General features: G+C 38.3%; 1 protein-coding gene across 1 annotated transcript in view; it reads left to right on the top strand.

Moving 5' to 3' along the window:
• Positions 1-11,216, top strand: part of hydin (HYDIN axonemal central pair apparatus protein) — a 91,678-nt gene that overhangs the window by 30,082 nt on the left and 50,380 nt on the right. The window contains exons 15-21 of the mRNA XM_037683147.1: positions 1,268-1,506; positions 1,590-1,854; positions 1,967-2,110; positions 2,505-2,648; positions 2,736-2,828; positions 3,143-3,363; positions 9,185-9,347. Coding sequence (XP_037539075.1) covers positions 1,268-1,506; positions 1,590-1,854; positions 1,967-2,110; positions 2,505-2,648; positions 2,736-2,828; positions 3,143-3,363; positions 9,185-9,347 — 1,269 coding nt within the window. The remainder of the gene's footprint in view (positions 1-1,267; positions 1,507-1,589; positions 1,855-1,966; positions 2,111-2,504; positions 2,649-2,735; positions 2,829-3,142; positions 3,364-9,184; positions 9,348-11,216) is intronic.

Genomic DNA, 11,216 nt, shown 5'->3' with positions numbered 1-11,216 from the left:
TATATGTATAATTGACACAACAGTAGCAGAGCATTTCTCTGATAGCTGTAAAGGATACGGCAGAAATAGAAATTCTAAAGTGTTCTGACTTGTGCTGCATTCAATCAATGCTAATTAAGCTGTGGGACACAGCAAGTTTGATGTGATTATTGAGATTCTACTCATCTTCCTCTTCACTCCAGGGAGCCAACCCTTTGCTCTTTCTCCCCCTTCTGACCCCACCCACCCCTTTACCCTGATCACCCGCGTATCGATCCAATCCTCGTCTGCTTTCTCAAGCTCCTTCGCTCAATTGTGCAAACACTGGGAAAGTGATCTATGACTCCCAGTGCCACTCACTGGTTATGTGCAGTGTGCTGTGTGAGGAATTTTGACTTCAGAAGTGTAAAGCAGCTTGAGACACAAGCATAAAACATATTTTTATGTTTAATTTGTCCAATATCTTTGTGTCTCGGTATGGCCTGAACGATGTCAGCAGCAGTGTTTGAGTGTTTCTTCATTGATCGATAATCTGCTCTGCTGTCCTACAGGCACCGAGAGAGACCAAGCTTCACTGCATCTATTGGAAGCTAATTTTCCAAATTTCAATTAAAAGTTTATGTTCCAGCCATCCATCAGCACAAATCTTGTATAGAACATTGATTGTAATCTCAGCCAGTGCTTGGTCAGATATATCTGTACAGTACTGTAAGCACAGTAAGGACCAAAATCAAGATGAACTTCAGATCTTCTGTATTTGCTGTGCACTTTAATCTTCTCAGAAAAATGCAACTGAGCATCCAAAAAGCTGCAAATTAATGAATTTTTAGATTGTTTTGCAGCTACAGAGTACACATATGGGTTGCATCAAAAATATTTGTAGTTTTCATGTATCTAAGGCATTCTGATACAGTACACAGATTACATTCATTTTAACATCATACACATTTGTACAAAATACTTGATACAAAATCCTACTCATATTAAAAATGTATTTAATCTTAGTTATGTCAGGCAGGAACTACTGCTCTTCTTTTGCCTCTAGAATCTCATGCTTCACTGAGATTTGATGTGATTATACTGTTATCTGATACATTCATTTATCTTCCAATGTCCAGCCATGGGTTAACTCTCAAGACTTGTGTGGCGCAGTTAGGGGAATGTAACCTCATAGACGGGTTATTTAAATGCATCATGTTTCAGTGATGGAGCAGCAGTGTTTCCAGAAGAAGACATAATGTAACACTTCACCTCATCAAGTTCAGACGGTGTTTCTGTTTTTTTACAGGACAGCCAAAGGTCATTTTGGCGTGCTGAGCCCTGTGAAGGAGAAGTTCTTCCAGAGAGCCAGTTAGAGATAAAGATAGTGGCACACCTGAAGGACACGATTCACTTCCAGGACAAGCTAGAAGTGTCCATACAGGACAATAAAACACTTATAGTCTCTGTGTCGGCTACAGGAACTGGAACAACGATCATCAGTGACAAGCCTTTTGGGCCCAGTCTTGACCTGGGCACATATTTCAGGTAGAAAACAAGATCTACCACTCATAAATGTGGCACTGGTACTGTATCTAAGCTTTCATTTGTCCTCTTGATGTTTTTTTAAGTCATAATTTATGCAAGTACTTCTTCAAACTGACCAATTGTGGCCAACGAAGCCACCTGATGTTCTGGAAGACTGATGGCCTCCATCCAAGGAGAAGCATTCTACCCCCCATCAGCTCTCACAAACAGAAAGATACTCTGAGCCATGGATCTTTACTTTCCACTAACAGAGAACATTCAGCTCTGAGCCTCAGCCCATCTCGTGTAGAGCTCTTTCCTGGCGACTCTGTTGACATGGTGCTCACAGCATCCTCGGATTCCCCTAAGGTGAAATTGTTTGCCTTTAGGCTTTAAACTGAATAAATACATCAGAGTTTATCAATACAACTTGTTCATGTGCATGACATCAGATGTTTGGACCACTTCTGTAAACTTGTAGATTGTTAAAGAACGTCTGGTGTGCCACGGCATCATTGGCCTACAGGGCAGTCGAGAGACCATCATGTCTGTGAACGTAATATGTCGCTTTGTGGAGCCGTGGCTCAGTATTTCCTCAAAGCAGTTGAAATTCTATAGAAAGAAGGTAAGTGATCAACATAACTCATAAACATTCAACTAATCTTGACAAAATATTATCTGATGAAGGAGGCTTTTATAAGTTTACTCCGGAACTGTTTTTCAAAAGGTAAGCAAACATTGGGGATTGTGTTTTACACATATAAATGCATTATTTTTGTATTATATTTAAATATTTGGCATATTTAACAAAGTTTATGATTAAGATACGATAATAGTCTTTCTAGATTCAAAAACCTGACCTATGCTAAGCTAAAATGTCTTAAAAGGACTTATACGTTGTGAATTTATTCTGCTTTAGAGGTATAGACTGCATGGGGTTAAAAGTTGTACTATTTTTGTGATTTCTCGCTATTTTCTTTGTATATTTTTTATTAAATATAGATGTATTTGATTTGCAGGTGAAAGGGAAGAGCCTGCAGCCTGCGTATGAAAAGCTGGTTTTGAAGAACATGTCACCCCTGCCTCTGTCCATGGAGCTCTCGCTTGTTGAGCCTTTCTTTCTGTGTGATGCTCAATTAGAAAACAGCTCAAATACATCTAAGGTATTTCACTTCTGTCAAATTCAAGGCTGTTTTTATTAGTTTTAAGTTTAAGAGAAGAGCTTAGTTTTTTTTTTTTTTTTTCTCCAGTCTTTGGTTTTAGGTGATGAAAGTGAGGTGGAATTGTGGGTTTGCTTTGATCCAAACTTTTGTAAGGACCAAGTGTCACAGACTATAGAGGAGGTAAGTTGAATGCTATTGTTGCAGAATGTTTTGGTCTCAAAGCAAAACCTGGTGACCCTCAGAAAAAATGTTCATCTTGATAATTTAAAATAAATAAAAAATAAAGTGAATGCTTTCCTCCTCTCGCTCTCTGTTATGCTTCAGCTCTACCTTAATATGTTCAACTAGAGACATCATGATTTATATTCTGCATTATCTAATTTATTTGTTTAAAGGGGTCTTAAACTGTAGAAATATATGGAATTTTTGGGTTTAGTATAATTTTTATTGATACTAAAATAATTGACTAAATAATTTCTGACATTTTTCTGCAGCAACTTAAAATATGTTTCCTTGAACACCCACACCGAGAAACAGTGGCGCTGCATGCCGAGGTCCACCATCCCAACCTTCACTTCTCCTCTATGGCCGTGGACTTCGATTGTGTGTACAACGACCTAAAGACCAGTAAAATGATCACGATCACCAACTCCTCCCCACTGCATGTCTCCTACCACTGGGATTTTCTGGACAACTACAAACAGATTTACATCAGGTATTTTTACACAGAAATTGTTAGAACATATAAACCATGTGAATATCTACACTGTGGCTTTTTGACAGTTTGGTTGTCACAGATTGCATTTGTTGCATGGATGCATTGTAAAGTACAGCCTCTTATTACAAACCAGTCTAAATTTCAATGTGTTATGTACAAATGGTGTTGGGTCTTTCAAATTATGTTTTACTTTCCTAATTACAAATATGTCCACCTGCCAAAATATGACTGACTTGAAGTCAAAATTAAAGGAGGCATTTTCATTTTTTGTTCTCCATCTCTTCTGTGCCAGTACATATCAGCCACAACTTTTTAAGAAAAAGTCAATCCATCTGTAAGCCATAAACATTAAAGTGAGTGCTTGCTGATTTTTTTTATTTTTTTTAGAGTTGCAAGGTGGCATTAAAATAAATTAATTGCATTTCACATTTTTAATGGGTAAAATTTGTTCAAAATCAACTCAAGCTTTACCATCAGTGTTCCTTATGTGCAAGATATACAGAAAATTCAAATTGCAGTCAACTCTAATCCATGCTGCTCAAGAAAACAGTACTTTTTAATCATAATGTGAACAACAGAAACAGAACAATAAAGGTTAAACAGAAACCTATGTTCTTGGTTTAAGTAAGAAAAGCATAGATACAGGAGTGAGCTAAACAAAATTTCAACACACAAATCACCTGTTGAAACACTTAGAGGTTCTGCTGATAACTACTAACACGATGAGATGCAGTGGCAGTGAGTCTATGTGTAACATTCTTTGCAGCCTTTTTATGTCAATGGTAAAATTGTAGTTAAAGACCTAAAATAGAGCCAAATCAAGTTCAAGTATCTTTGCCATTCACATCACGTGTGGTACATAAGGTGGAACGAAATTGTGTACTCACGGTCCCAGTTACACACAAAAATAACAAAAATGTAAAGTATGAAAAAAAGCAGTAAATAAGGATCTAAGATATACACTGATATACGCTAAACGAACGCTAAACAAATATGCTAAAAGATCTAAGATATACGCTAAACATTAATAATGTAAAATAATACAGTATATTAAACAGCAGCCTGATGTATGTGTGAAAAGTTGAAATGCTTGAAGGCCAGCTAGTAATTCATTCAGATCAGACAGATTAGAGGAAAATCCTAAATAAATCAATGTAATTTACACCATCAGGCTTATTAAAGGCAAACAAAAACTTAAAACAAACATGAATCACACATAAAATGGAAACTAAAAGTAAAAAGAGACACTGGAGTATGTTGAGGTAAGTGATAGCTGATTAAATGCAAGAATGGTGAGTAAAAGGTCAGCACCAAAGTACAAACAGATTGATAAACATCCTTCTATTCATTATCGTTTCCCCCTTCTAGTGCTAGTGTATTTTTATTAATGCATTTTTATTAACATATTTTTATTAACGTTTTTCTTAGTTCATATCTTAGATCTTATTACTGTTTTTCTTTTTACGTTTTAATACTTTTGTTGGATGTACTGTAACTGGGACTTTGTCTACACAATTTTGACAAATGAACCTTGAATCCTTCTTTCTTTTTGGGTCGCGGGGATCACTGGTGTCCAATCCAGCAGTCACTGCAAGAGACAGGGTACACCCTGGACAGGTCTCCAGTCAATCACAGGGACACGGAGACAAATGAGACAAACAACCATTCATGCACTCATTCACACCTAGGGACAATTTAGAGTTACCAATCAGCCTAACATGCATGTTTTTGGTCTGTGGGAGGAAACCAGAGTACCTGGAGAAAACCCACGCATGCACGGAGAGAACATGCAAACTCCACCCAGAAAGGCCCCTGGCCGGGATTCGATCCGGCAGTCTTCTTGTTGAGAAGCGACAAATTTGCTAATTGCTCTACCTTTTTTCATAATAAATGTGTGAAGTAAAAAAACAAACAAACAAACAAAAAATTTGTTTCACCTTATTTGAGCTGGACATTTGAAATAAAGTGTTCCTACTATTAACAAAGTCCATGCTCAATAATCCAGGTATACAATCCAACATTTTTCAGTCAGGTCATCTGGACAGTTTCTTTTTTTGTGCTGAAACATTTCGCCTTCGATACGGAAGGTTTCATTAGTCAAGGAAACACACAACACAAAACTGATTCTTCCCCCAACAGCTTACTCCAAAGTGGAACAAACCAGTTTTGTTGGTGCTAAGATGGTCTGTTTGGTACGCCCCCTCCTCCATTGCCAGCCCTCTTCCTTGTTGACAGTTGTGTCAAACTGGTTTTATACCTGGATTATTGAGCATGGACTTTGTTGTTTTCAACCAGTTTAACACAACTGTCAACAAGGAAGAGGGCCGACAATGGAGGAGGGGGCATACCAAAGAGACTATCTTAGCACCAACAAAACTGGTTTGTTCCACTTTGGAGTAAGCTGTTGGGGGAAGAATCAGTTTTGTGTTTTGTGTTTCCTTGACTGATGAAGCCTTCTGGATCGAAGGCGAAACGTTTCAGCACAAAAAAAGAAACTGTCCAGATGACTTGACTGAAAGATGTTGGATGTTCCTACAATTCATTAATTTTTTTCTTGTAATGAGACATCGGCCCGCAATCACCACCATCGAGGAAGTGCAACACTTTCATTCCCATTTTCTTGGGTTTAAGAGGATTAACTTTTATTCTGGGTTTTATATTTTGGAATGTGATTAGTTTTGTGAGAAATACCAACAGTAAAAGTGGAACGACTTTTTCTACAGAACTATACGTTTGTATAGTAATATACACAACCATTCAAAACAAAAAAATTGTGCTAGCAATTTTTGCAGCATTTGATCCTTAACTCAGATGATATTTTCAAAATTAGAATATTTTTATTCAGTATCAAAAGGCATGAATCCTATTCTCTGTTGGTCCTACAGGAGTTTAGAAAAAAATTATCAGTAGGATACTGAATAGACAAAACTCAGAGACAAGAAGAGAATGGATCTCTGCTGTACGTTAAAACTTCCCTCTGGGATGTTTCAGCACTGCGGCTATACATTTAACCCTCTGAACTGAACAGAGCCAGATCCATTATAAATTCTCTGGGGACGACACATTTACTGATTGTGTATTTTATAAACTTTATAGCGCTCCTATTTCAAGCCTTTTCTTTGGCTTCCTTGGAATAAGCTGTGAATACTGTAGTAGTCAGTCTGTGGCCTTGGCCCAAGTAACTGCAATAGCTCTGCAAGATTTATCACCCTCAATCAGCTTTTTCCACTCTGCCTCCTCCATCTATTTGTTTTCTTCCTTTTTGTCTCTCTTTCTTCTCCTCTCAGGGTTTTATCGTGCTTATTTTTTTATACCTCTCCCCACTCCTGCTCCTCTATCTCTGCTTCTGTTTCAGTCTTTAACCTTATCCAACTCGTTGTCTCACTCCCTCTCTGATGGTGACCTCTCCTAACAATCTTCCTCACTGACCGTCATGCTAATTAAATCAGACCTCGCTACTCCAAAGTCTCTTTCTCCTTTACAAAACCTGCTCTGTCTTGCCACGTTGTGCTAATTACATCCCTATCAGTAATTACACCACAACCCCTGGAGATGGGATTGCCAGCAGGGCAAACTCTTTTCTATCCATTTATGGTAACAGGATACGTGTAGATACTGCAGCATGTCCATCTGAAAGACAAGAACTAGAAAGCTTGTTCAACTGTTTTGAATGTCCTTAATCTTAATAGATGGATGATATATTAAAATACTGCACATCTGTCAGGCTGATCACTCAGGATAGGAACTAAAGAGTAACTGGTGCACAGCTGAAGGTCATGATCAGTAGGGCTGCTCAATATATCGAACATTTATTGTCGACACAATATCAGTATTATAAAGGACTGCAACAAATCAGAGACCAGGGCTATTCAATGTCAGCTGTTGGGGTGTCCAAATACTAGATTTTTTTTTCTAACCAAGTACAAGTACTTCAGTTTGGGTACTTGCTAATACTGAGTAGTTAATGAGTTAGAACATAAACATTACACAATTATTTTTTAGGAACACATTTTTTTCTTGTTAAGGACACAGCAGACAGTCTTCTGTCTTAACATCACCTGTGTCTATCTTCAAATTTTTTAAAACTGATGACATTTTTTATTTTTTTGTACTCGGTTTCTTGCAAAATACAAGAGGAAATGATGTCACCAAGTATTAAAGTGGTATCTGTCCAAATAATTGAGATGTTCCTATGAGTACAAATGTGAGTACTTGAGGCTTTACCTGCTTCTTCCTTTTTGGGTCATGAGGATCAACACTGGTGCCCATATCTAGCAGTCACTTGCATGAGGCGGGGGACACCTTGGACAGGTTGCAAGTCCATCACAAGGACACATAGAGACAAATAGACAAACAACCGTTCACTCTCTCACTCACACCTAGGGACAATTTAGAGTTACCATTTTGGTATGTGGGAGGAAACTGGAGTACCTAGAGAAAACCCACGCATGCACAGAGAGAACAAGTAAACTCCACCCAGAATGGCCCTCTGGCCAGGATTCAATCCAGTGACTTTGCCACTGAGTGGCAGCAGTTCTACCAACTGTGCCATTGTGCTGCCTAGTAATAAAATGTATTGATGAAAAAGGTAATTTACATTTGAAACAACAGGATTTCATTGCTATTGCATGATGTATTGAAATTGTACCTACCTAAAAGTAAAGTTAAATGAAGAAGAAAAACTGAATTAAATCAAAGATAATATTAGTGCTGCCAGGCTAGCGGAAAAAACCCCCATTCAGATAGAACAACTATCTTATTTATTTGACAATAAAATCCTTCATAACTATAGTCTTGGTTTCCATTCCCACCTATTCTCTGACAGCCCGCTACAAGTGCAGCATGGTGTTTGTTGTTAGAGAGGAAACAGGAAGACGGTCACATCTCACTGTGCACGGCAGCAGGACAGGATGGAAGAGAAATAAGCATAAAGGAGAAAGTCTTTGAAGACTTCTTGTGTTAAGCTGAGCAGTTGTTATACTGGCTCACCATCTGTTTATCTGTCTGCACTGGTGGGTTTTAAAGTCCCCTTTTTTCATGCATGTGTTTCAAGGCTCCTTTTTAACCCTACTCTCCAATTCCACTGTTTCCTTTTTAAATTACTATGGTCTGAAAAATCCTGAATAGGTTTCATCCCTGGGAGAGGAACCACCAGTGCACCCTGCTGGTTAGTTTCTTACATTTCACATTAGCTGACACAACAGTAAAGTAGTACCACATTGTTGGAACTGTACATACTGAAAGTTCTCACACATGCACACACCTGTGCACAAACACTCTAACGGAAATAATAAACCCACTATTTGGTGGTTTGATATACTGTAAAACTTTTGCTGCCCAGCTTATATATGTAGCGTCACTCCCTAAACCTTTTCTTTCCCATGTTTATTCAGCACTTCACTGCAATCTATCTTGACCTGTTTCCTGCTGCCTGCCTATTAAAATTCCTCTTAATTATAGAACACTCTGTTTAATTAACTTGATGGATGCACCAAGTGTGATCCCACGGGGGAGCAGAGAGAAAAGCTGTGAAGGAAAAAGAGAGTCTGACTTCTTTGAGTTGTGGGTGCAGAATAATGTGTTTTTCGCCTCATATTACACTATGTGTGAATGATGCAGGACACACAAGACAAGCTCATGTTTATCATTTACTGCTCTGCTCGTCTGTTTTTAATGTGTTTGGTTACATTTTTCCTACTTCTTGGTACTGAATAAAGATTCTCCCATTTAGTAAGACATTTTCTGCCATTTTCCCTTTACAATGGAAATTAATGGTAATTAACTAATGGTATGTTTTATTTCTTGTCTGCTTTCACAGAGACACAGCCAAGAAACAGATGAAGCAGAAGCATTCAGAGAGTCTGAGTGAATCATGGAGGAGTTCTTCTTCAACGCTCTCTTCGGTTTCCTCACTTCTTCCCAGCCCTGAGCCGGGTGCAGATGAGCAGAGCAGTGCACCACGCCCTGCACATGTTGAAGAGGTAGACAAATGTGCATTTAGGGTTTCACTTTGATTTAAAAAAAAATTCCAGCAGCTAATGAGCCAGTCATCTCATGTGTTGATACTGCTATGGAGGGAAACACGTGTATGCACTCTAAACCTGTGCACATGTGTTATTTTTGCACAATGTGGAGGGTTCTTTCTGCAGTCAGACTGTAGACTCTCCTACGTCATTACTGCTTTCTGTCACGAAAGGCGGGTTGAGATAATGGATGGATTTTAATTAAACTGTTAGGAAACTATCATTGGATGAACATGTACAACTGATTAATTTTAGAAATAAGCCTGATTCCAGATGGCCACCACAGTTAATTATCTTAAGAAAACAAAAATGGCTATAACTCAGTCAAGTCTACAGATAGTGAGCTAAAGTAATGTGTCTTCAATAGTGTGTCTTACTATTTCTATGCTGATGACATTCAACTATACTGTTCCTTCTATGACTCAGAATTACACAAGTTAGCTGAATTGCCATCGTAAATTGTATTTCCCATGTTAAGGCCTGGCTAGCTAACAATTGCCTTCAGTTAATTTCTAACAAGACTGAAACCCTCATCATTGTTCCTGAACAGAAAGTTCCTTGGATCAAGCAACACCTCAGTTCTCTGGGCTCCTCTTCTCAGTCGAGTCTCAGAAACCTTGGTGTTCTGTTCGATCGGTCAATGTCTTTGGACAAACATTCAAAGCTTTTGGTAAAAAAACCCTGCTTTTATCATTTGAGAAATATTTCTAAACTGAGGGCAATGTTTTCCAAATCTGACCTGGAGATGACTGTTCATGTTTTTATTTCTTCTAATTTAGATTATTGTTATTCCCTTTTTGCTTGTTTTAATAAATCTGCTGTCGCTCATCTCCAGTTGGTCCAGAACACTGCTGCGAGGCTTTTAACAGGAACTAATAGAAGGTCACACATCACACCGGTTTTATCCGTTCTTCATTGGCTACCCATTGAATTTAGAATTAATTACATTTTTTTAGTCTTGCCTTTAAGAGCTTTAAATGAACAGGACCCCAATATGTCACTGAAATGTTGATTCCTTATTCTTCAGCTCACACCCTTTGGTCTTCAGCGCTGAACTTTCTAAAGGTCCCTAAGACCCGATTTAAAACTCAGGGTGACCTATCCTTTCAGGCCGTAGCCCCCAGGCTGTGGAATGCCCTACCCATGTCTCTTCAAGTGGTCGTCTCCATTGATTCCTTTAAAAAAATAGCTTAAGCCATTTTTATTCAGACAAGTTTTTAGTTAAATCCAATAATTTTCAGTCAGGTCATCTAGACAGTTTCTTTTTTTTGTGCTGAAACATTTCATCTGCCATCCAGAATGCTTCATCAGTCAAGGAAACACACAACATAAAACTGATTCTTCCCCCAACAGCTTACTCCAAAGTGAAAGAAACCAGTTATGTTTGTGCTTAGATGGTCTCTTTGGCACGCCCACTCCTCTAGTGCTGGCCCTTTCCCTCATCGACAGTCATGTCAAACTGGTTCAAAGTCCATGCTCAATAATCCAGGTATACAATCCAAAAAAAATCATTCAGATCATCTGGACAGTTTCTTTTTTTGTGCTGAAACGTTTCACCCTCCATCCAGAAGGCTTCATCACTTAAAGAAACATACAACACAAAACTGATTCTTTCCCCAACAGCTTACGCCAAAGTGGAACAAACCAGTTATGTTGGTGCTAAGAAATGTCTAGATAACCTGACTGAAAATTGTTGGATTGTATACTTGGATTATTGAGCATGGACTTTGTTGCTTTTAGTTAAATGTTTTTCTTACTGTTTTTATCAGCTGTTCTTACTGTTTTTTAATCAGATGTTGTTTTATCAGCTGTTCTTACTGTTTTTTA

This window comes from Nematolebias whitei, chromosome 10, assembly GCF_014905685.2.
Source record: "Nematolebias whitei isolate Nwh7 chromosome 10, NemWhi1, whole genome shotgun sequence".
Taxonomy (NCBI): Eukaryota; Metazoa; Chordata; class Actinopteri; order Cyprinodontiformes; family Rivulidae; genus Nematolebias; species Nematolebias whitei.
Note: the sequence above shows the minus strand (reverse complement) of the source record. Positions and strands in the feature narration are given on the sequence as shown.